A 27296-nucleotide genomic window follows, 5' to 3' on the forward strand; every position below is an offset into this window, starting at 1 on the left:
TATGAATTATGAGCCAATCACATATTTTCCTCTCCTGATGGATGCTCTAGGAAGTTCCAGTGAATTCTTCCAAGTGGTATTTCTTCCTCAAAAGCCATGTGGTTTATTCACCATCTTTGAAATCTGGCAGACAGGAAGGGAATGAGATACAAGTATAGGCCAGAGAAAATGACCTTCTCTTTGTAAAGTCAAGCTATTTCTGCTTCTAGAAAATCTGCCTGCTCCCAATTTGGACCCTGTCCAATAAACCACAAGAGGTATTCATAAGTTATCTTTGGGAATGTTACTGTATAGCTAAGTTCTTGGACAAATATTTACTTTTTGAAGCTATCATAATGAGAGCCTTAAATTGTAAAGAAATTTCCATTTTGAAGATGTATACCAGCTGATGCATGAATGTTAACACAGTGTAGTGTAAAGCAATTTATAGGATCCAGAATCTCACAGTATTTGTTGTCCCATTACAAGAATTCTATGAGAGGTTAAGTCACCTTAAGATAAACATGAATCTGAGATAATTAGAGAATAAGAAACTTGACCAAGTTCACATAGCTATACAGAGGGGCACAAGTCACACTCAAGGCTATGTATAAAACATATGATTTACCATATATACATGATCCATTACAAAGCCAAATAATTTCTGTGGCGTGCAGTAAAGAACCACCCAGAGCACATCCACACAAAAGGTGTCTTGAACGAGACAGTTGACAAGATGTTTCTTTTCTAGAATGTCTCCATCTTCAGAGATCCTGGATGTTTTATCAGTCCACACAGAGCAACTTCCACACAGATTTATTTGCCTGTATCCCCCTGCCTGACCCCAATCCAAACACATTAGAAATGTGAAGCTGAGTCAGGAGAGGCACTTTACAACAGTAGGGTCTTTAAAACACATTTTCCCAGCTCAGCTTCTACTTCCTACTCTCCTATCCCAGGGGAACCAGGCAAAAACCTTTGCTCACACGACTGGACATCCAATTAGGCTGGTAACCTTGGCACACTTCCAAAAGTCTTACTTCCTCCAGTGTGTCAATGGATGGCTAACTCCATAAGAATTTTTTGGAGAATATAAATTTCTATGCCAATACAAGTCCACCCTGATGGAGAGGTGGAAGTCCTTTAGAATGGTGTGCTACCTGCTGCTTGTCCTTCAGCCTTGGGTGAACACAGATGGGGAAATGGGCACTGGGGTATTTAGAGACAGTGGAGTGTTAGCTCAGACATCAAAGGTTCCCACAATCTGCCTCTGCCCTTAAATCAGCAGGGTCAGTGCATCTATTTAAAACAAGAGATGCTATCTTGAGTGACCATTTGGAATAAGCAGTTTGCTCTGCTTTAGATGCCCTTAGAAATGTTATCTGAAAACCAGTTAGTATCTATCTATCATCTCACACTTTGGCCTATAATGGCATTTCCTCTAGCTATATACTCTGAGCTTGATATCACAAATGCAGGAAGAGTAGAAGATTAAAATAAGATTTTAAAAAGATTAAAACCAGAAAAGAGATGAAAAATGAAGGGGTTTGGCTCAGCAGAAAAATCTCGTTGGGTGCTCTCAGAATCAGAGTCCACACTTCTCAGGGCTCAGACCCAGAAAAATCTTGTCCTGGGAGATTTGTCCAAGGGCTGCGGCCCCTACTCTTTTACAGAGAGGAGCCTAGTACCTAGTGCCTCATACCTTTCTTTGAAGATACCTGGAACACTGTTGGAAAGGGGCTCTCTGCCACACAGAAGGCACAAAAATAAGGATGTTGTTTCCATAGTATCATAAATAACTGGGATGGCAGGTATAAATAGGACCATGGAAGAGGACCACAGAAGACGACCACGGAAGAGGATGCCATGTTACATCTTGTTCTCCTCAAAGAGGATCTGGGCATAGACGGTGCTGGTGGGGAGGCCTTTGGCAGCCCGGGGGGGTTTGACCAGCTCCAGCTCAGCATAGGTCAGGTTCTCCTCAGCAATCTTTGGCTAGAAGACAAAACAACACAACTCTAGTTGACCACAGGGAATTCTACATCATACATTCATCAAGTGTGCATTTTTACTGCATTCTGGGGATCCAAAGACAAACAATGGACAAAATTTCCCCAAGGATATATAAAACCTAAAAGTCAAAATTACATACATCTCACTGTCTTAAAAAAATATTATGGGGGCACCCAGGTGGCTCAATGGTTGAACATCTGCCTTTGGCTCTCCGGTCGTGATCCCAGGGTCCTGGGATCAAGTCTCTCCTTCAGGGTGCCTGCTTCTCCCTCCACCTGTGTCTGCCTCTTTCTCTGTGTCTCTCATGAATTAAAAAAAAAAAAAAAAACTTAAAAAAAAAGAACATTATGCCCTGAAAAGAGACATCATGATTTATTCTTAAATTGACATAGAATACTAACAAAAAATGACTAAACATTAAGCTACAAAGTAAACTTTAATTCTGAAAATAATGTTAACAAACAGAGACAGAGAGTGTGCACAAGAGGAGGATAGAGGGAGAGAATCTTAAGCAGACTCTCCACTGAGTGCAGAGCCCAACATGGGACTTCATCTCATGACCCTGAGATCATGACCTGAGCAGAAATCAAGAGTCAGATGCTTAACCAACTAAGCCACCCAGGCATCCCACTAACAGTTTCTGATCAAAAGGAAACAAAAAATAAATACATAAAAGAGACAAAAACACAATACTCTAGAAATTAATAACAAAATTAGAATGGTACCATCTAGACATTTTCTTGAATGACTTAACCTTATAAAACTAAAGTTCTGGAATATCTTGATAATGATGAAAAAGAAAATATTACTTGCCAGAACCCAAAGAATGTAGTATTCACAGAAAAATCATTATCTTAAATATTTATATTAATATTAGAAATTAAATAAATCAAACATCCAATTAAAGAAGTTAGAAAAGAACAAAATAAATGGGAAAAAAGTAAAAAGAAATATCAATCAAATTAAAGCAGATTCTATCAATCACAAAGCAGAACAACACTAGAATTATAAAAATACCCCAAAGCTTATACTTGGAAAGCACCAATAAAACAAAAAAAATAAGCTGAAAAATAAATTAATCATGAAATAAAGGGGGAAAAGCACAATGAATGAAATAGGAAATGAGGAAAGGGGATATGATGTAAATAATTTAAAAAAATTTTTTAATTAAAAAAATACTACTTTCCTCAATTAATTGCCCCAAATTTTGAAATACAGGATAAAATAGATAATGTTCCAAAATATATAAATTATAAAAATTATCTCCAGAAAATGTGAAAATACTAATTATCATCAAAAAAGAAAGAGAAGGAAAGGAAAAGGAAAGAAAGAAAAGAAGGGAAGGAAGGAAAGAGGAGGGAAAGGGGGAGGAAACAAGGTCACAGAGCTCTTTCTCAAAAACACGAGGCCAGGCAGCTTTATAGGAAAATTTCTATGAGAAATTCCTTTAAGGAAAAGGTAATTCCAGGTAATAAAACTGATTCAGAACATTAAAAGAAAAACTTCACATGTTTTAAAGCAATCTCATTTATTAATGTAAATTTAAATCAGATTTACTCAGCATGAGGAAACACATTTAAAAGGCAGATAATACTGTTCCAGGAATGCAAAGATGGTTCAATATTAGAAAAATATACCAATACAATCCATTAGAGCAATAGATGCAAACAACAATATGGTCATCTCTATAGATGCTAGAAAAGCATTTAATAAAATTAAAAAGAAACATTTTTGTTAAAAATAACTCTTAAATGAAAGAGGCATAGGCATATATTTTCCTGCCATGATTAATAAACATTATTAAAATAAAGAATAACTGGTGGATTATTACTATGGAGTGACATCAGCATCATGGCAGCAGAAGTCATTCCTTTTATCTCTCCCCTTGGATGTACAATTAATTGGACATCCATAACCAAAAAGAAAAGTACCTCTGTATAGCAGACCAGGACACCTGAGAGATCTGTCCATCTGTGCACCTGAAGGTGGGTGGAATGGACTGCAGAGGAGGCTGCAGAGGGAGGGTGGTGGTGGTAGAGCCAGTGGTGGCATGGACAGTGATGGCAGAGAAGGTGTGGCTGGTCCAGCAACCAGCCTGCACCACCTTTCTGGCAGAGAAGGTGAAGGGTGAAGGCAGTAAGTGCAAGTGGGCTGGCTATGTGCCTTATAGCTGGAAGGAAGACCACAGTGATGGGGGAGAGGGAAAGGGATTGACTAAAGTGTCTCCTGCTGTCTGCCCCAGAAGGTAAAAGGACCATCCCTACCTCAGGATCCCCCTATGAAGCAGTGGGCACACCCAAAGCCCTAAGCACTGAGTGAGCACACACCTTCCTCACTCACCCCTGCTCTGCACTCACCTTTTGCTTTTTTAAATGCATAGCAGCCTGTCAGCTCCCTTAAAAGAAGCCAAAAACTTGTGCTATAGCGCCATCTTCTGGAAAACAAAAGGAAGGTTCCGAACTACCTATCAGTTGAGCTGTTAGAATCAAAGTAAACAAAATTTGCCTACATAGAAAAGGTGTTCACTACTTCAAATGCAGTGGTAGGACCACTTCTCATCAAACATCATGAACAATCACAGTAACATGAAAAAAAGTCACAGTAACCTGGTCTCACAAAGATAAAATGACAATTTTCTGGCAACCAAACCCAAAGATATGGAATATTTTAGTCTACCTGATAATTTAAAATACTTGAGGTAAAGAGTTCAACAAGCCATGCGAAAACTCAGGAAGACAGTGCAGTGATATCAGTAATAAAACTAATAAATAGAAGGAATACTTTACCAAGATACTCAAATTCCAGAACAGAACCAAACAAATCCTGGAGATGAAGAACTCAATAAATGAGACAAATAATGCATTAGAATGTACTGGAAATATAGCAGATGATGCAGAAGAGAGAATTGGTGAGCTCAAGGGCAAAAATATAGAAATGACTCTGGTAGAAAAGAAGAGAGAATCAAAATTTGTAAATAGTGAACAAACTATGGGAATCATTTGACTTCAATAGAAAAGACAACATAAGAATAATGGGTATCCCATAAAGAAGAGAGAGGGGAAGGGAAGAGAGCATATTTAAAGAAATAAGAGCTGAGAACTTCCTACTCCTGGGGAAGGAACTGGATATACAAGACCACAAAGCCAATAGAACACCTTATTATCTTAATGAGAAAAGATCCTCTCCAAGACACTTTATATTAAAATGGTCAAATTCAACAATAAAGAAAGAATTATAAAGACAGCCAAGAGGGGAAAAAAGACAGTAACCTACAAAAGCACCCCTATTAGGCTATCAGCAGATTTCTCAGCAGAAACTCCACAGGCCAGGAGAGGAATGACATATTCAAAGTACTGAAGGATAAAAACCATCAGCCAAAAATATCTGGTAAAGCTATCTTTCAGAAATTAAGGAGAAATAAAGGTTTTCCCAAACAAAAGCTGAGAGAGTTCACCACCACTAGACCTTCACTACAAGAAATGAAGCTCCCCAAGCAGACATGACAAGATGAAAGTACACAAAACTGTGATTTAGGCAATACATAGAATTAGAATACAATAGCTCTTCTTTAAAATAATATATTAACCTCTTAACTACAGCACAAAGATTAAAGGAAAAGAGAATTAAAGATAACTATAGTTATTACAACTTGGTAACAAATTCACAGTATAAAAGAGATCATTTGTGACATCAAAATATAAAAGGGGAAGAGTAAAAGAATGGAACCTTTAGAGGGAAATGAAGATAAACTGCTATCAGCAGGAAAAGGACTATTTTATCTATGAAATGGTTTGTGTATACCTCATGGCAACCACAAAGCAAATATCTAAAGCATAGACACAAAACTAAAAAAAGGGGATGGGGATGGGAGGAGACTATGCCAGTGACATGAAAAACCACCAACTTAACAAAAGTAGATAGAAACAGGAGGAAAAAGAAACAATGGAGAGACAAAGTAACCAGGAGGCAAAATATAAAATAGCAGTAGCAAATATTTAAGTATCAATGATCACCCTAAATGTAAATGGATTGAACTCACCAATCAAAGGCACAAGTGCCTGGATAGATAAAAAATAAGACCCAACTGTATGCTGCCTACAAGAGACTCATTTCAGCTCTAAAGACACACATAGGTTTGAAGTGAAAAAATGTAAGATGGTATTCCAAGCAAGCAGAAATGAAAAATTAGGCATAGCTATACTTATATCAGACAAAATAGACTTCAAGTCAAAAAGAGTAACCAGAGTCAAAGGTTATAATAATAAAGGGGTTGATACATCAAGCAGATGTAACAATAATAGATATATATGCTCCAACAACTAAGGAATGAATTAAGTATATATTAATTGTATTAAGTAATTAATATTACTTAAGCATATGTGTATATTATATATTGCCATTAATAAAAGAAATTAAGTAATTAATAAAAGATCATAAGGCAGAAATAGACAACAATACAATAATTGTGGGGGATTTCAATGCCCCACTTTCAGCAATGGATAGATTATTTGGACATAAAATCAACAAGGAAATGTTGAAATTGCAACTATTTTAGTACAAATGGATTTAACCAACACATATAGAATATCCACCCTGGGCAGCCCTGGTGGCTCAGTGGTTTAGTGTCGCCTTCAGTCCAGGTGTGATCCTGGAGTCCCAGGACCGAGTCCCGCACCGGGCTCCTTGCATGGAGCCTGCTTCTCCCTCTGCCTGTATCTCTGCCTCTCTCTCTCTCTGTGTCTCTCATGAATAAATAAATAAAAATCTTTTTAAAAAAGAATATACCACCCAATAGCAGCAGAATGTACATTTTCTCAAGTGTATGGAACATTCTCCAGGATAGATTATGTTAGTCCACAAAACTAATCTTAGGAAAAGTAAGAGATTGAAATCATAACAAGTATCTTCTTGGACCACATGGTATAAAACTAGATATCAATAAGAGGAAAGTGAGAAGATCTAAAAATATTTGGAAACTAAACGACATATTTCTAAACAACCATGGGATCAAAGAAGAGTCAAAAGGGAAATGAAAAATTATCTCAAAACAATTGAAAATATAACATCAAATTTTGTGAGATATATCAAAAGCAGTTCTGAGAGGAATGTTTATGACAATAAGCGCATATATTAAGAAATTAGGAAGATTTCAAACAACCTAATTTTACACCATAAGGAACTAAAAAAAGAAAACAAACTGAGCCCAAAGTTAACAGAAAGGAGGAAAAGAGTAAGGATCAGAGTGGAAATAAATGAACTAGAAAACAGAAAAATAATAGAAAGGATCAGGGAAACTAAGAGCTGGTTCTTTGAAAAGATAAACAAAATTAACAAATCTCAAGTTAGAAAAATAGAGAAAATTCAAATAAAATTTAGAAATGAAAGAGAAGATCTTAGAACAGATACTACAGAAATACACAGAATCATGAAACTACTATGAACAATTATATGCCAACAAATTAAATAATTGAGAAGAAGTGTTTAGAAACACATAACCTAAGAAGACTTAATCAGGAGGAAATAGAAAAGCGAAAGAGACATTGTTCTAACTGTAAAGAGATTGAAACAGTAATAAGAAAACTCCCAATACAAAAAACTTCAAAACCAGACAGCTTCATGGGAAAATTCTACCAAACATGTAAAGAACAATTAATATCAACCCTCTTCAAACCCCTTTAAAGTATCAAGGAGGAGGAAACACTCCCAACTCATCCTATGAGGCCATCATCACTTTGATACAAAAACTAGGCAGGGGTACCACAAGAAAAGAAAATTATAGACCAATATCCCTGATGAATATAGATACAAAAATTCTCAAAATGATGTTAGCAAATCAAATTCATGAACATATTAAAAGGATTACACACCAAGACCAAGTGGGATTTATCCTCGAGATGCAAGGATGGCCCAACATACACAAATCAATAAATGTAATTCACCATATTAATAAAATGAAAGATAAAAAGTTACATGATCATCTCAGTAGATACAGAAAAGGCATCTGGCAAAATACAATATCCTTTCATGATAAAAACCTTTAAGACTAGATATAGAAGTAACATACTTCAACATAATAAGGACCACTTATGACAAATCACAGCTAACATTATACTTAATGGAAAGAAATTGAAAGTGTTTCCCTCCGAGATCAGGAACAAGGCAAGGATGCCCACTCTCACCGCTCCTATTCAATATAATATTGGAAGTCCTAGATAGAGCAATAAAGCAAGACAAAGAAATGAAAGGCATTCAAATCAGAAAGGAAAAGCAAAACTGTTACTATTTGCTGATGATATGGTTCCTATATATAGAAAATCCCAAAGAATTAGTAAAAATGTATTCCAGTAACATGGTAGGACACAAAACCAACATATAGAAATTTTTTAAAAAATATTTTATTAATTTGGGGATGCCTGGGTGTCTCAGCGGTTGAGTTCCTGCCTTCCGCCCAGGGTGTGATCCTGGAGTCCCGGGATCGAGTCCCACATCGGGTTCCCTGCATGGAGCCTGCTTCTCCCTCTGCCTGTGTCTCTGCCTCTCTCAATCTCTGTCTCTCATGAATAAATAAATAAAATAAAATAAAATCTTTTTTTTAAGATTGTATTTATTTATTCATGAGAGACACACACAGAGGCATAGGCAGAGGGAGAAGCAGGCTCCATGCAGGGAACCCAATGTGGGACTCAATCCTGGGACTCCAGGATCACACCCTGGGCCGAAGGCAGGCACCCAACTGCTGAGACACCCAGGCATCCCCCAACATATAGAAATTAACTGCACTCCTTTACACTAAAGATGAAGCACCTGAAAAACAAAAAGAAAATGAATCCATTCAATACAGCATCAAAAAGATACTTAGGAATAAATTTAACCAATGAAGTGAAAGATTTATACAATGAAAACCACAAAACTTTGCTTAAAGAAACTGAAGAAGACACAAACAAAGAGAAATATATCCCATGTTCATGGATTGGAATAATTAATATTGCTGAGATGTCCATACTACCCAAAGCCATCTACAGATTCAACATAATCCCCATCAAAATACCAAAGGCATTCCTCACAGAAATAAAAGAGACAATCCCAAAATTCGTGTGGAACCACAAAAGACCCTAAATAGCCAAAGCAATCCTGAGAAAAAAATAACAAAGCCAGTGGTATTATGCTTCTGGATTTCAAACTATAGTACAAAGCCACAGTACTAAAAACACGAGGGTGCTGGCACAAATACAGACACATTAGACAACTGAAAAACCGTAGCATATACGGTCAATTAATATTTGACAAGGGAGCCAAGAACACTCAATAGTGAAAGGATGGTCTCTTCAACAAATGGTGGTGGGAAATTTGGAGAAACACATGCAGAATAATGAAATTGGACCGCTATCTCACGTCACTCACAAAAAAATAATTTGAAATGTATCAAAGACTTAAACAAAATATCTGAAACCACAGAAGTCCTAGAAGAAAACATGTGGGAGAAGCTCACTGATATTGGTCTTATAAATAATATTTTTTGGTAATAACATCAAAAGCACAAATAACAAAGAAAAAAATTAACAAATGGTACTACATAAAACTGAAAAGCTAAAAAGCAAAAGAAACAATTAACAAAATTAAAAGACAGAATTTGAATGGTACTGTCAAAGGGATACCCCTATCTGTCAGTGACACTGATGAGAAAGTCCAGAAATTAACCCAGAATAGTAAAATAAAATACTATTTTTCAATAAATACTGTTAGGACACTTGGGTAGCCACTTGGAAAAGAAAATCATATCCCTACATAATTCTTTACACCAAATTCCAGACAAATTAAAATTTTTAATGTGGAAAATAAATTCATAGTACTAGAATAATGTGTGGGGACACTTGTTTAAAAAACTCTCAGTGGCTCAGTGGTTTAGCACCGCCTTCAGCTCCAGGCGTGACTTTGGAGACCTGGGATCAAGTTCCACATCGAGTCCCACATCGGGATCCCTGCATGGGGCCTGCTTCTCCCTCTGCCTGTGTCTCTACCTCTCTCTCTGTGTGTCTCTCATGAATAAATAAATAAAATCTTTTAAAAAAATAAAAAATAAAAAAATAAAATAAAAAATAAAAAACTCTCAGTGTAAAAAAACAAAAACAAAACTAAAACAAAAAAAACCTCACAGTGTAAAAAAAAAAAAAAACTCAGTGTACAGAAGGTACTTTACAGAATAATCCAAGACTGATACAAAATGAATATGTAAATGAATATAAAGATATGTACATCTGCATACCATAGATGGCAAAAATATTCTCTAAATAAAGTCAAAGGACAATGGATAAAAATGAAAAGATTTACAACTCATATCAAAGGGCCTTACAATTCAACAAAGATAATGGCCAATAACCCATTAGAAAATTAAAGCATAACGAATAGGACCAGATAGTTCACAGGAAAGTAAGTTACAAAGGCTCTTACACATACAAATGAGATTCAACCTCCAGTAGTAAGAGAATGACAATTTAAAATCAGATGTCATTTTTTGTCTTTCACATTAACAAACATTAAAAAAGAATGGTTGCCAAAAGAAACACAAGAAACAGGTCTTTTTGTATATTGTTAGTGGAGGTGTTTATTGTTACAAGCAAAAATCTGGAAACACTTCAATGAACATTAGTGGGAGACCGTGTATTCATACCATGGGGTATACTGTGGAGTCTTTAAAAAGAATGATGGACCCATACATCTACTGTATGTTTTACTATCATTTGTGTAAATACGTGTGTATATATTCTATATGCTTTGAAAGCCCTTGGAGCCTGCTTGGAAAATCAAGCACCTGGTATCCATGATTCCCTCTGATGATGTAAACTGGATGGCAGAAGGGAGACCCACAATTTAGTGTGTACATTTGTTGATACCTTTTACATTTTCTAGTAGGCACATGTGTTTAAACATCACATTAATTAATTTTAAGTCATAATCAGAAAAATAAAAGTCAGCCACTGTTTTAGAGTCACTAAAGACACTTTCATTTAGGCAGCATACTTTTCATTTTTGTTTCTTGGCTTTGATTGTGTTGTTTTAATTTTTTTTCTTTTTTGTGCTTCCACTTTGGTTATCTTGTCAAGATTCAGGACAAGTTAATCATTAGTATTCGATTTAAGTTTCTTAAAAAGAATGCTTAAAGCAAAAAGCCTTTTTACTTCTGAAATGGAGCATCAGAATAGAGACAGGGAGCAAGAGACAAAGAGAGGACCTAAACTCCTATAGCCAGTACCTACTGATCAGAGGCTATGGCCAAGCGACCTTCATGAATTAGCCTGTTTTAAATTTCAAAGGACATTTAGAGGGATGAGAGCCTCCTGTTTCTCTTTCAACATCAAAAGTCTTTACACGGCTTCTTATTTGTCCATATATTCCAAGCCAACAAAAATCCTGTTTACATCTTGCCTTTCAGTTTAATTACATTTCACATTATAATGATTCCATTTAGAAATGCCATGTGTCCTCAAATAAGCACACAAAACCCAACTCATGTAAATTTTAAACCAGGATTTATGAAATCATATTGTCCAGGTGTTTTATTACATTACCTTGCAATTGCATTGTTTTCTAGTGTAGATTATCTGTTTATTCTTAACTTATTCCATTATGTTTGGATATGAAAAATAACACTAGCTTTCTCAATACAGGTCACCAGGCTGGCTGGGCTGATGTGTTGTTTTCATACATTTTTATGATGTTCCTATAGTAAACATAATTCAATAAAGCCAAAGCACACTAAATAAATAATTGCATCTAGAAAAGCAATAAAAATAAATAAAATTAGTACTTTCATAAGTGGAAAGGTACTTCAATTACTGCTACAAGCAACAACCCACCATAAAATGTGTAGAATCATTTCCCTTATGCATATTTCTGGGATATAATAATTTGATTGAAGATATGAGGCAGCACACAGGAGGCTCTGAATTGTGAAGTGTATACAGTTTCCAACAGAAGATGCATAATATTGGTCCTTGGCACCTTTAAAGAACCTATTGTTTTTCTGGCATGCACACTTGGCTGTCACCATCAACCATGTGCTTAATTACATTTCCCAGCTTGTTTAACTGGAAATAAATTCCTAATGGCCAACGAAAGGGGGTAAATGCAGACTCCTCACCAGTTCTCACCACGCCGCCTTTTTACAGCACTGATGCTTTAGTGGAAGGTTCGGGTGGGAAGTAGCTTAGAGAAATTGTTTGGAGTAATTAATTATTGGTAAAACTATAGAACTGGTAGTAAAACCAGAAACCAAGAGCAGAATGTAAAGGTTAAAGTGGATGATTTGATAGGGTACAGCCAGGGTGAGGACCCTGCAGCAGGGCCACACCCATATTTCTGGTGATGACTGTGATCTTGACAATTTGAAGGTGTCCTGGGCACAAGCTAAGGAATCACTCCTAGTGTCTTCGGCAGTTCAAAAACTGGAGCACAGTAAGGGAGTCTCTAAGGATGAATTGAGAAGCACTTCTGTCAGTTCCCTGCCAGCTGCTGGCCCTTCAAACGGCGTTCTTCAAGACCCCATTCCTACTCATTCACAAGTGTACTTATGGGCACCCAAGGGTGCAAACTTCAATGGTCTCGAACTGGCTGTTCACACTCTTGCAAGTGCTTCAGACTGCACTCAGACATGAAGGAAACTCCTAGAAGCAGGATTTCTAGGCCTCAGACACTTATGTCTGATGTTGCTGTATTCATTGGTGAGCAGGAGCAAGAAGAAACGGAAAGGAGGGAAAGTGGACCAATGGCTGGGAAGGTTTGACAGGGTCCTTTAGCAAAAGCCCTAGAACTTTCCAAACACATGAGCAACAACTTCCCTATTTCTTCTTTCACAGGACTATTTGGTTTCCCTCTCAGCCTACAGAGATTCTTTGTCAGTTCCTCTATTTCTCCAGTAAGGGCCTGGCATTTGTGTTTACCACTGCTTGGGATCTCTTCTGTTCTAAACCTCTTTGTTTTGTGTACCTGTAATCTTACTATTGATACATTTCCTCCCAGCCAGGGAGAATCCATTCCTTAGCCTGGAAGGGGATTTGATAAGCAAGAAGGGATGGAAGTTCACATATAGACATACATTGATGGCATCAAAGAAAGACTGGAATGGAATTTTGAAAGACTCTTCTCTCAGTTGGTGGAAATGTTCATTCAGAGGAGGCAAGGAGATTGGCCCTTAGGCCATTATCCCATGGCTGACTGCAGAGCAGGAGTATAGGAGTAATTTGGACCTTAGTCGAAACATCAGCTGTATGCTTCCACTGTCCGCAAGGACCTCCTAGATCCTAGACTTGAACTCCACTGCCAGAGTCGGATTAAGTTCCCACAGAGCATAACTTCCCCTCAGAAGGATTCAGAAAGCATTATCACTTCTGGATTCTAGGTGTAACAAGGTCAGTATGCAGTGAAATGCCAAGTCTTCTGTGGCCCATCCTTCTGTTCTGCCAGTGGTGAGACACTCAACAGCAGATGACAACCTCATTTAAGGTCCCCCAGTTCTAGAGTATTCACTATGGAAAATGAGTGTATGGGGAAGGGTATGGAAAGTAAGTGTATGGGGAAGGGTTTACTTGATATGGCTAAGACTAGAGAAGTCAAGCCCCAGGAATTCAGAAATTGTGTACCTCTTTGGGCACATACCACACTTCAGGCTCCTAACTGGTAGTTTCTGAGTATTTCATTTGGTAGGTGTGCTTCCAGGATCCAAGCCAAAATTTAACACTCCTACCAGGAGAGAGGGAGAAAGGAAAGACAGAAGGAAAGAGAGGTTGATTTAATATTCTACGCAGACTGCCTCAAAAACCACCTTTTTTTTTACAGCTATCACAGCTGGAGGTGCGCGCTGAATTAAGTTGCAAGAATAAGAGAAAAATGGAATTGCAGCCACTGCAAGTTCTCCAATGTCATAAGTTCAATTGGGTAATAGCGTTATCTGAGCAAAAGATCAATAACTAGGACATGGGGATGTTTATGCTAACGTCACCTTAGAGTTAAAAATGTGATTGCAGTTCTACCAAGTTGCACTATCAGGAATCTATTTACCCAAGAGAGAATTACATATTATCGAGGGCAGACTTCCTCTTCCCCCTTCAAGATAAGTGCTCATTTTTTATTCCACAGAGGAGTACCTAGTAAAACAAATTTTCCCCTCACAATGCCCACACACATATGACTATAGCCACGAAAGAGGTGGAGGCTGTGAAATCAGTGAAGCTCTAGTTGACAGAGGGCCCTCAATGGGTATCCATAGGTCCAAACTCGGGAAAGAAAACTATGTCATGGCTCTTACTGGACCTGTTAGAATCAACATGCCTTGGAATATGAACTTGACTTAATTTTGAGTTCCACAGGTCAGCCGACTGGCATACTCTGCTTTGGCCAGGCAAAAGACTTTTTTTTTAAGATTTTATTTATTTATTTATTCATTTATTTATTTGAGAGAGAGAGAGTGAGAGTAGTAGGAAGAACAGAGGGAGAGAGACAAGCAGACTCCACATGAGTGCACAGCCCAATGAGGGGCTCGACCCCACCACCCTGAGATCATGACCTGAGCCAAAATTGAGAGTCAAAGGCTTAACCACCTGAGACACCAGGCCCCCTGGTAACAGACTCTTGATCAGAGATGCCCACTGAACAGGTAGAAATAGGAAGCTAAGTGTGAAAATGCAGAACTGGAAAAGGCCAGGGGAATTTTTAAGGTAAGTGCTGGAGCCACATGCCAGATCTACTCACCATCTCCTTGGAGGTAAAATCACTGGTCCTCTAGGACCTCTGGCTTCAGTAGCAAAACTGATACCAGAATCCTCACTCAGAGGTGAGGGCTAGAATTCAGTTGCACATCCCAAATCCAGCATGCAGCTGTGACTGCTGACAAAGGTGCCTCTTAACACTCTGAGCCAGGGTTTAGAAATCAGGACCCTTGGTCATCACAGAGGGGCGCACAGGTACTTTCTAAGGCACAAAATGCTCACTTCCTCTGTTGCTTCAGACATCTGTAAACTGTGGGATTATGTCTGCCCAAATTCCTACCCCATGCCTGGCTTTCACATGATTATTCAGTAACCGATGGCCAATGAAACAATGTTCCCTATGACTTTGGAAGAATTAGAAGGGATCTGGAACTCAGGAGAGAAGTTTTGGATGGAGATTAAGATTTCAAAGTTGTATCCAGGTTTTTGGCACAGTGGGTTGGATGAAGTCACTTGGTATCCTTGAGCAGAGCAAATTCACATCATGCTCTTGACTCTGGAGAATTCAAAAGATGTTTAGCAAAGCACATTCCCAGAATGAATATGACATGATGGTAAGTCACATGCCCCTGGCTAATTGCTCTGAGGATACACAGAGGTAACCAGCTATAGAACCTGCTAAAGCCATGCACAGAAAAGGCCCGAGGCTTTACAAGTCATCAGACAGATGGAGGTCTCTAGGTTTCACCAATGTATGTTTGGAAGCTAAAATGTGATTATAGATAAAGCCCTTGGGGAGGGTTCTGACACATGAAACTTTTTATAGTGGCACAGTGATAGTGTTGATTAGCTCCATGATCTAATACAGACACGCATTTTCTCTTCCCCATGGACCATAGACATATGTTTTCCCAGCTTCCTTCCAAAAGTACTTTTACTGGCAATATTATTCAAAAGAATATTTATGTTTAGAAAAAGAGAGTATTTGGCTATCTCCTTCTATGTAGGAGCCCACTCTGAGAATCTTCAATTTTGAACACTCAGTCCTCCAATCAGCTGCAATCTTTAACACTCTGACTTATAGGGTGTCTGGGGTTCAAGGGTCTGTCTAGTGGTTTAAATACCACTATATTGTGTCCGTGACACAATGCTAGTGATGGTGGTGCTTAAATGAGCACAGATTCTCAGAGACAGAAAGACCGCCATTTACCACGTGTGTGACCTTGGGCAAGTTTCTTAGCTTCTCTGTGCATCATTTCCTCATCTGTAAAGTGATACGCATAATTGTACCTATACCACAGGGATATTTTGAGGACTAAATGCATTAATATGTGTAATGTACTTAGAAAATTACCTGGTGGGTAAATAGTAAATGCTACATAAGTGCTCAACTATTATTATTATTATTATTATTATTATTACTATAATTTTTTATTATAGAGTACAGACAAGGGTTGTTTTGACAATTGGTCCCTTTGAAATACTGAGAGGCAGAGAGAAGACACTCAGTTCATTTAGAAGACATCACATGGTAGATTCTGATGGATACCACTGGACCTCAGGCCAGTGCCAAATAAGTCCAGTGAGACAGATGTATATCTATATTTTTTTTTCACAGTGGTAAAGTTAATCCTTCTAAAATGATGTCAACCCACTCACTGCTCAGCATAAAATTCTCCAATGTTTTCTTATCACACTTAGAATAAAATCTAGAGTCCCTATCAGGATACTGATCCTTCATGATTTTTCCCCAGGACTCCTCTGACCTCTGTTCACACCACACATCCCCCTTCCTGACCAATGCTTCAGCCCTGGTCTCCTGGTATGTGTCAGACACATCTATACAGTATCCCTTGTTCAGGGCTCACCTCAAGGCTTTTGTTCAGGCTCTGCTCTCTGTCTGGAATGTTCTTCCCCCAAATAGCAGTGTGGCTGGCTCTCTCACTTTATTGGGCCTTTGCTCCAAGGAGGCTCCCTCCCCATCAAACACAGTCTCTCCCTGGCTCTTCTGCTCTGCAATACTATTCTGCAGAGCATGTGTCACACCTTGGAATTATAAAGTACTATCCATTTGATTACTTTTGCCTTTAACCACAAGAATGTAATCATAGCACCTAATGCTTACTTAGTGTACTGACAACTCTACACAGAAAGTCCTCTTACTATCATCCTCATTTTACACATATAGAAACAGAGGCAGAGAAATGGCAAGCTTGAGGTCAACAACTAGTATGTGGTGGAGCTGGTGCTAGAGCTAGCCTCTAACCGCATCACTGAGCTCCGTGAAAGCAGCAACTTTGTCAAACATTCACTGCTACATCCAGAGTAGTGTGCTGGGAAATTGTGAGCAATTAGTTCTCCAAGAAAAAAATTCTGGTTTATAGCACTGGCTGACTTACATGTGTAAATTTTATGATGCCAAAGAGATTAGTTCTCTCTAGTGGACAGAAGTGGGCTGGATCACACCACTGGCTCTAACTTAGCTTCTAGGAAGGTGCCCAACTCAGGTGCTACCCGGCACACAGAAGATACTCAGTGTAAATTTTTACATGAATGACTGAATGAGTTTAGGACAAAAATGAAAGAAAACCAGTCTGGCACTGCATTAAAAACCTTCCTTTGAATATCCTGGGCCTCAGGAATACAGGGAGGGGATGCTCTTGGAAATCATGAGCAGAACCATGGGACTTTTTTCTCTTTTGGCCTATCTAGAATTTCCTTTAGGACATTCTACCAAGAAGAAAGATACGCAGGTTCTACTGCTTGGAATAATGTAAGTCTGCCTAAGGCTTTCAACTTCATAGGTTAAAATATAGACCTATGATGATGATAGATAGATAGATAGATAGATAGATAGATAGATAGATAGATGATAGATAGATAGATGATAGATAGATAGATAGATGATAGATAGATAGACAGATGAAAGAAATGATGATACTGTGACACTTTGCAGTTATTACAAGAATGGAATGGATCTCGATGTAGTGACATAGAAATATGAGCCTGATGAATTGTGAATGAGAAAACAATTTAATGTGTAAACATTCTGTTTAAGACCACTATCGTTTTGGGAGAAGTTGGCACACAGAAATTATTTGTCATAATTTGTAGCCATGACCTATACTGATTGTGGGTTGACTGTGCATACACTTTGGGAACAGACAGAGATGGATATAAATTTGTACATACACAGAAAACTGTTTAAAGAATATAAGCCAAATAGGGATTTGGCAACTGCAGAGAAATGAGAGTCAATGCAAGGAATTTCACTTTCTATCTTAACAAATGGATATTCTGAACTGCCAGCCCCACTCCTGTACGCCACTTAGAATCACCATTGCAACTTTCATTATACAAATACTCATCCAGTGAGGTCAAGACTTGGTAGACTAGGACTTTGCTGAGTGCTCTCTGTGAGACGCAGCGGAGCCCGGGGAAAGCCTGGTGGGGAGGAACATGGAGGGACCCGAAGCCAAGTGCCCAACCAGACCCTGTACTGCCACCACCTGGTGGGGAAGCTTGTGCTGGTACTTACCTCCCTGTGGCTCCCTGCCTCATTTGGGAGACAAGAGACAATAGCAATGCTTAGGTCAGGTTGTCCCAGCATTCCTACTGACCAGCACCAGGATACTGTCTGCATGCGGAGTGCCATGGAAGTGAAGTGCGTGTGTCATCACCATCATCACCAGCTTCATCACCATCAATATCTTCATCACATCACCATCATCACCACCATCACTAGCATTATGTCATGGACACAATATACAGGGCACACACCAAGCATTAAGACCAAACACAAAGTAACAGCAGAATGCTGGCACACCTGAATTCATATGTAATGTGAGCAATGGCACACATGATTGAATTCAGAGTTTGCAATCTTCATCTTTCTATGTGTGCTCTAGTCATAGATTCATGAGGCTGTCTTCTTGCCTTTTGGACATCACATGTGCTTGTTGGGATTTATAAATTCAGCTTTTGGGAGTCATAATAATAAATTAGAATTAAGTCTGGCTAGGAGCATAAAATCCCTTAAATGTTCCATTAGTTTGTCATGAACTCAGAACTTCACATCAAGATTTTCTTCTGGATATTGTGAATACTTAGCTTGATATCACAAATACAGTGATGACTTTTTCCTTTTTTTTTCTCCTTTTTTTTTTTTTTCCAAAATTGCACTTCATTTCTAGTATTCTCTACTTGAGATTGAAAAAGTCTTTTAATAACAATTCTGAAATGTTCTGCACTCAAAACTGAGGTTTTAAATGAAATCTTTTTTTATAAAAAAATCGAATGTGAGCACAAATGATATTCCATGAGATTACAAAAATAAAATAGAGTGAAAAAGTTAAAAAAAAAAATTTCCCAGCAGTGCAATGATCCCAACAATGAAGTGCCCAATAAAAGCAGCAAATCAGCTGAGTTGAGCTGGAAAACAAGCTACCACTCTAGAGGGACATTCCCTGCAGACAAAGGGGGGTGGCCCTTCCCAGAGAGGCCTCTCCAGGGCCCCCAGGGGCAGGGTGGGCCTGTGCAACTTGGTGGGGTCACTCATGGGGCTAGACCTGCAGGACCACCAGGCCTGCTCCAGCCTCGGCCAACCTCTGGCCCAGCCTACCTCTCTGCCACCTGTTCACCTCCATCAGGAGATTCTAAGGCTTGTGCTCCTGTCCCCACAGCACCTTGCACTGCCTGCTGGCCCTCCATAAATGTGTGAGAAATGAATAACTAGTGGAAGACTGCAAAGTGATATGAATGAATCAATGACACAGGAAATGGGAACATGGTCCTGTGGTGGCCAATTCCAAAGTCACCTTCCTCTTCAAAGTACAAAGTCACATTATCCTCCTAGAATGGGGTGAGGCAGACTCCTCCCACAGCACTTCTGGAGTAGGATCCCCACTGTCTCCCCATATTGAATTCCTCAAAGGGGGTTCCTCATTAGAGCTTCAGGCATGACCAGTCTTAAAAGACACCTGGAGAGTAAGAGCTTCACTTGGCCCATGGGGAATACAGAACCTCAAGCCAACTCTCCATGGGCCTGACACAACAGAGAAGCATCCAACCTGGTAGCTGTTTGTGGACGGCACTCGGCAGCCAAGGGCCTCAGCACTGACCTCATGGCACCCCCGGAGGTGCCGGCCCTGTGACAGAGTTATCAGTCCCTAACACAAAAAACTAATACAATCCCACCTCCACTCGGGGCAGGGGGTGGGTGTGGGGTCTGCTTGTACCTCCCCAATGCTCGCATCCCACCGCCCGCACTCCCCAGACTGGAGGGAATCCATGAAACCAAATGACTTCTGTTTCCCCTTTTCTCATCCTTTCCAATGCTCAGCATCTATTTTTCCCTCCAGTCAACATACATAACTCCCCGTGACAATAATGGGATGCGCATGTGTACCGAGGGGGGCATAGAATTTTTATCTCTGTAAAAATGGTACTAGCGTGGTACCAGCAAAGTTTTTGTTTTTTTCCCAAGGCTTTTACTTGGGGCAATATATTGTACAAGTGATTGTGGGGTTTTTTTCTTCTTTTTAATTTTAAATCGAGATTATGAACATATTTTATGCAGGTTAATATATCCTTTTGATGTAAAATTTAACTGAAACCAGTTCTAGCACATTAGCGACAACAAGAGAAATTCTCCGGCTAATTATAAACATCCTTCAAGAAACCTGAAACGCATGTCCTCTGGAAATAATTTTGCTGGGATTTGGGTTATTATTAAAATCCTCTCAGAATTCTATCACTGGTGCCTAATGTGCCTCCAAGCCCTGTTCTGCTACAGATCAGAGAGAAACTCTTTCTGGTCTTGGCAGGATATTCTCAATAGTGAAACAGGGCTGGGAAAAGGGGCTTCTTTCTTGAGACCAGGGAAAAACCGGACAAGGCCCTCGAGGCATGTGAATCCTGGGCTGACCACTCAATGGAAGGCCCATTCCTAAGACAAGCTCCCTCTCAACTATGATACAATAAGCCACATCTTTTATATCCATTCGGAGCACCCAGATCTTTCAGAGTTCAGGGGAGGAGGCAGGTGTACTGCAGACTTTCAGCTCAAGGGAATCCCAGGCCGGCAGAGCCACTCCCACATGTCAGAACTCTCTACTGACAGAGGGCCTAGGAGATCACAGGGAAAAGCTGCCCAAGAAAGGTCCTCAGGAATGAAGGAAAGTCACTGTATGCTTTAGAAGCAGATTCTCATGTTTAATGTTCTCTTTGTTGATAAATAAGAAAACCACCATTCTCCCAAGTGGGCTGAACTCTTTATTAAAATGTAAAAACATCTTCTCCAGATATGAGGGGCTCTGTCTTGTCATCAATGACCCAGCCAGAGTGGGCTACTGAGTCTGATGAGTTATTCACAGCCACACTCTCAAGCGTTCATGTTCATCAGACTCATCTGGGATCTTGTTGAATTGCAAATTCTCACTCAGTAGATCTAGGGTGGGGCCTGAGCTTCTATTTTTCCAACAAGCTCCCAGGGGATGCCCAGGCTGTTAGTCCATGGACTACACTTTGAGCAGTGAGGACTTAGAGCTCTAGTCCCAGATCTCTGTCCTCAATTGTTCATTCATCCCACAAGCATTCTGCAAGTTCCAGCTCCTCTACTTGGGACACAGTGATGAAGAGGGCAAGTCCTTGATGATTTTAAAACTAATAAAAATTTAAAACTATTGTGCATCAAGGACAATCAACAAAGGGCAAAGGCAATCTACAGAATTGGTGAAAATATCTGCAAATTATGTATCTAATAAGAGGTTAATATCCAGAATATATAAAGAGCTTCTACAACTTAACAACAACAAAACAAAGAACCTGATTTTAAAAAATAGGAAAAAACTTGAATAGACATTTCTCCAAAGAAGCTATACAAATGGCCAACAAGAACATAAAAAGATGTTCAACATCCTTAATTGTTAGGGAAGTGCAAATTAAAACTACCATGAGATAGCATCTCACATCCATTAAGATGGCTACTATCAAAAAGACAGAAAATAATGTTGGCAAGGATATAGAGAAATTGAATCCTTGTGCACTAAAGGTGGGAATGTCAAATGGCACAGTTGTGATGGAAAACAGTATGGTAGTTCCTCAAAAAATTAAAAGTAGAACCACCATATGGCTCAGCAAACCCACTTCTAGGTATATACCCAAAAACTGAAATCGAGAACTCAAAAACATATTTGCACATCCACATTCACAACAGTTATCATTCACAATAGCTAACATGTGGAAGCCACTCAAACATCTATGGACAGATGAATGGATAAGCAGAATGTGGTATATTCATTCAAGGAAATACTACTCAGCCTTGAAAAAAAGAGAAATTCTGACCCCTATAGCAACATGGATGATCCTTGACAATGTTATGCTAAGTGAAATAAGCCAGTCATAGAAAGATAACTACTACGTGATTCCACTTGCCCGAGGTTGCTAGAGTAGTGAGATTTATAAAGACAGGAAGTAGAGGGGTGGGTTTCAGAGGCGAGGGGAGCAGGAGTGCTATTTATTGAGTACCAAGTTTTGCAAGATGAAAAATTCTGGAGATGGTTTACAGAGCAATGTGAAGGTACTTAGCACTACTGAACTGTACACTTCAAAATGGTTAAGATGGTGAATTTTATGTCATGTGCACTTGAGCACAATTTAAAGAAATGGCCCCTACTGTGTCTACCATCTAAGGTGTCTATAACGTAGAGCCTTCATAGTCTAAGGAATGTGAAGTCACTCTGTAAAAAGGAACAGCCTGGTTCTAGCAGAGAAGAAAGTGAAATCGGGCAGCTACACAGGATTTCAGTGTGGTGTGGGAAGTGCTCAAATATAGGTAAGGTGCTGTGAATGCCCCAAGCAAAGTCAGATGGATGGGGAGGTGTTAGGCATATGAGCCATCTGTGACAATGAGCAAGGGGACATGGACAAGCTGGGGCACACCGAGGAGTCATAGTTGTCACTGCACGTGAGGGTGAGGCAGAAGGCACCTAGATTCTGAATGGCATAGCTGGTCCCTGAGGCAGGGCTCTCCCGCGTGGTGTGGGGGCCGGGAATCCGCGCTGTGTGTACACTCTGGTGGAATGGGGTGTGTGTGGAGCCTGCAGAGAAATGCTCCATAAAGAGTCAGAAGAATCCGTTTGGAACTGCCTTGACGACCCAAGCAAGGGAATGGAGGGGCTGCAGGTGTGGCTGGTGCGCCTGTGCCAGTGCTGACTGTGTCCGGCAATCTGACCATGGTGGAGACAGCCAACATCCCGGAGCGGTGGTGGTGCAACCACCTGGGGAGGAGGTGTGCAGCAAAGCCGTGAGCTGGGGTGGCGGCACAGCCCCGAGTTCACCCCCAGGAAGGAGGACACTGATGCCGGGAGGGCTCAGAAATAACAGGGCTGAAAAGTGCTGTGAGGGGGTGGTGATGGGGAGCTCCCTGGCGTGCGGGGCACAGCTGATGCCCGGGGGACCCCCCTTGTGGCTCTGTGGGTAGCGGGTGGGCCGGGAGGGGAGCAGCAGCCCTGCGGGAGGATGGGTTGGGCAGCTGCAGCAGGACAGAGCCTGTGGGACCCGGGGCCAGCCCGCACTCACACAGCTCGCAGGAAGCCGGGCTTCACCCTGAAAGCAAAGGGGAGCCCAGGGAGTATATTAAATAGGGAAGGACATGGTCTGAGCTGTGTCTGAGAACACTCTCTAGGCAGCAGTGTGAGGATGGATCTGAGCAGGACAGACAGGAAACAAGAGACCTGCAGGGAAACTTGAGATAATTAAGCCCATGACGTTCCAGATTTTTCGGTCTTCTGCTCACAAGAGATGATCTTCTTCTCCTTAGAGGAGAGAGGTGGCCTGAGCCTTCCAGCTACTGAATATTACATCTAGGTGCCTTCATTACAGAGCTTCTGGGGTGAGGCACAGAGCAGTCCTCAGTGAGGAGGGTGCTGACGCAGAGGTAAGAGCGTGTGAAAACCCACTGAACCCAAAGGTCCGCATTCTCTTCTTTTTCTGATGCCCCTCCTCTCAAATTCATTATTTCCTCTTGTTCTTCGTTAAGCACTGAGCTCTTGCCTCCACATCACAGAAATGCTGCTTCCTCTTCCTCCCCTTGGCCTCCAAATCAATAACTGATCTGGGGCAGTAAAAAGCAATCAAAAGCATTTCTGCCTTTCTCTATTTCTTCAGAAACTAGGAAGCCATGACAGCTTTTCCTGGAAGTATCTGCATTCCCTGAGTGTGTACTGGGGACTCTGCTGCAGGGGGAGTGAGTGGGGGTGACCAGAACGCTTCAGGGGGGTCTTGAGCTAGTGCCAATCCCTCACCCCCAACTGAAAGGGAAACCACATATTTTGAGTGTTGTGAAAGTACTCCCTTGCCCCCAAAAGGAGGAAGAACCACTGATGTAGGAACAATAACCCACTGTCAGTGTTTAAGGCTATTGGAAAAACAGATCACATCGTCCATCAGAGAGACCCTGTGTGATCATGCTCGGCCTCACTCTCTAATGAGGTAACTTTGAAAGCAGGCTGTTGTTTGTTTTTGTTAAAAAAGAGGGGGGCTCCATTTTGGTATCTTGATTGTAAAAGGTCTAAAATGCCTTTCTCAGAGTGCCTGGGTGGCTCAGTTGGTTAAGCGTCTGCCCTGGAACAGGCCATTATCTCAGGATCCTGGAATCGAATCCCACATCAGGCTCCCTGCTCAGCAGGGAGTCTGCTTCTCCCTCTCCCTCTGCCTTTCCTCCCTGCTTGTGTTCCCTCTCTCTCTCTCTCAAATAAATTAATTAATTAATTTAAAAAAATAAGAAATAAAATGCCTTTCTCATCTCTTTTTTCCTTCTTCAATCCTATCTTTTAAACTTTCCAAACACTATTAGTCTCTGGCGTACATACTTCCGACAAAATGCCATGTTGTCTTGGAAACCCACAAAAATATTCCCACTTTCATGCTTTAAGGGTGAAAATACAAGGAAATGCATGTGTCATTTTTGCCTGCCAGAGTCCAGAAGGCCCACCAGGAGCTCACACGTGCACTTGAGATGAGTGAGATGGAGCCTGCAAGCAGAGGAGCTGGCACATGTAGGTACTCAATAAATAAATATTTTCCCTCTTGGCAATGAGTCACTGGAGGTGGCAGGCAATTTGGCTTCTTGGGGTGAGAATGTGCTAACGTCACTCTGGAAAGAAGGCTGGGGGTCTCTGGGGCCCATGGCCACTCCAGGAAGCACCATTTTATGCAAATGGGCGCAAAATGGAATAGCAACAGAGATAAACCACTCAGTTGGTACCAGGCACCAAAGTAAAGATGTCTCCAAGCTTTTTCTAAAATACCCACTAAGGCCTAAGTGAGTCAACAAGTATTTATTGACTTTAGTTCCAGCTACCATCAAGACCTATTGATCTGAGAGCTAAATATCGACCCAAACAAGACTGAGGTCAATGCTGCTCTTCTTGGAAAAGAAATCTTAATATTAGCACAAACCTGCACATACTAGGCCCAGTATTTTTTACTTTAAGTCACTGGCCAGAGAGTCCCATTCAAAGTCAGCTCTTTCCTTGATTGTCTATTGTTATGGGTATAAACTGGTTTCCAAATGGTCTCGTTTGGGTATAGAAAATTTTAAGTCTTTTCATCTCATAGATGATCAACAGATACTTTGGTACTTAAGAAGTACTTAAGAAGTATCTTGGAGATACTTCCATAAAACAAAGACCCCTTCTGAAATGCCTCTAACTGCCCCAACCTACTTCCTGTGAAGATGAAGAATGTCCTATGTTGAATTGCCATCGAGAGGAGCACACTAGCTTGAATGAACACACAAACCAAACTCTGCAACTAAAACTTGTGATTAAGACCAGTGTTATTTTTGAAAATGCTGCTGACTCTGATCCCTTTACAGGTGGTCCCAAAGTGCTTAATGAAGCCTTCTGTACCCAAAAAGCATACAACTGATTTTTGTTTAATGGATAAATGAGAGGTGCCCCCCGCCCCCCCGCAGCCATGGATTAGAGAAAGTCATCCATTTACGACTGATGACACTGCAAAGGGGCAGTCCACTGGGTCAGCAGCATGATCTTCATGGGAAGTGGACTGCTGCACCTGTGAGTTGGAGGAACTCACTTTTCTTAAACAGAGTATATGTCCTCACATTCAAAACTGGAGATTGGATGGGGGAGCTCATTGTGAGAATTAACTATAACAACATGCAAAAAGCACGTTTTTTGGTGCTCTCTGGGATATATCCATGGAGTGTCAGTACATAGCTGTTCCTTTATTAACTGGGGTAAGATTTTGGATTAGAAGCAACAACTCCTGACCAACTCAGGGAGAAAGTAAGGTGGGAAAAATTATAAGAAAAATCCTTTCTCGAGGTAGTTCATAAATATCAGAACAAGGAGAAAAGATCTGAAAAAGGTACACATATACTCACAAAGATGCACAGTGATATGCACAGTTGAGGAAGTGAGGAAAGTTGGTTTAGCCTTTGTGTCCTGCTGAGTTTCCAAAAGCCCACCAACAGACTAGAGATCTATTAAAATCAGCAAAGACTGTACAGCTGCATTTGAGGACAAGACAGGGGTAGTCAATAGACCAGACTGGTGAGGAATTTCTGATTATATGAACCAGATAGGATCACACTGAATGGAAAGCCCACTGGAACCCACAATTCACTGCAGGCAGAAGAAGGCTCTCTTTGGAAAAGAGGTGAATCAGCCTTCCAGAAGAATAGCAGGAGACATGGGTACAAAACGGCATGGGCAGGGGCGAGGCTGAGCCAGGACAGTATGTCTGAACCATGGCCAGACCAGAGAGCCAGCAGACCAAGGCTCCACTCTGAGGCAAGAATCCAAATGAGCTGGTTAAAACCTTATGTTTTAGATTCAGAAGGATCAGATTCAAGTATGCATGACCTTGGGTTCCATCTTGCACCTCCCTGACTTTGCAGCTCAATATGCTCAACTGTAAAAGTAGAATGAGAGAACCTACTCCAACAGGGCTGGTGTTCAGCTTCATTAACAAATCTCCATAATGCTGGATAATGCTTTGTGTATGGAGGACATTGCAGCGACCAGAGCAGACAGCCTCCCTGCCTTGATGGGCCATGCATTTTGGTAGAAGGGAGAGGCAATCAACAGATAAATATAAAGTACATCAGGGTGTCTGTCATGAGGAGTGCCATCAGAGGGTGAAAAGTGTTTATATAGTATTTCAGGAAGGTTTCTCCATCAAGATGACATGTAAATAGAGACCGTAGGGGGTGAGTGACAAGCCACAAGCATAACCTGGAAAGAATGTTCCAGAGTGAACAACTGGTGCAAAGGCCCTTCTAGAACATGCTTGGTATATTTAAGGACTAGCAATGAGGCCAGTGTGGCCAGAGGGGAAAAAAGAAGGGAGACAGCAGGAAAAATGATGTCAAAGAGGTAACAGGGGCTAGATCACATATGGCTGAGCTTTCATGACAGCTACTAGTCAAATGTGGTTTTTAAGCACTTAAAATGTGGCTCTGAAATGAGATGTGCAATAGGCATAAAATACACACTGAATTTTGAAGGTTTTGGAGAACAGAAAGCATGTAAAATATTTCATTAATAATTTTTGCATAGATTATATGTTCAAGTG

The 27296-nt window shown here is 40.4% G+C and overlaps 1 protein-coding gene across 5 annotated transcripts in view; it reads right to left on the minus strand.

Moving 5' to 3' along the window:
* Window positions 1-410: 410 nt before the first annotated feature.
* Window positions 411-27296, minus strand: part of VSTM4 (V-set and transmembrane domain containing 4) — a 99546-nt gene continuing 72660 nt past the window's right edge. For 4 of the 5 annotated variants that reach the window (XM_072739279.1, XM_072739278.1, XM_072739277.1 and 1 more), the window contains exon 8: window positions 411-1974. In XM_072739279.1, coding sequence (XP_072595380.1) covers window positions 1849-1974 — 126 coding nt within the window. In that variant the 3' untranslated portion in view covers window positions 411-1848. Of the gene's footprint in view, window positions 1975-10568; window positions 13729-27296 lie in introns of those variants that run through there. The other variant, XM_072739280.1, reaches the window with a different exon arrangement.

The sequence above is a fragment of the Vulpes vulpes genome, chromosome 15, assembly GCF_048418805.1.
Source record: "Vulpes vulpes isolate BD-2025 chromosome 15, VulVul3, whole genome shotgun sequence".
Lineage (NCBI taxonomy): Eukaryota > Metazoa > Chordata > Mammalia > Carnivora > Canidae > Vulpes > Vulpes vulpes.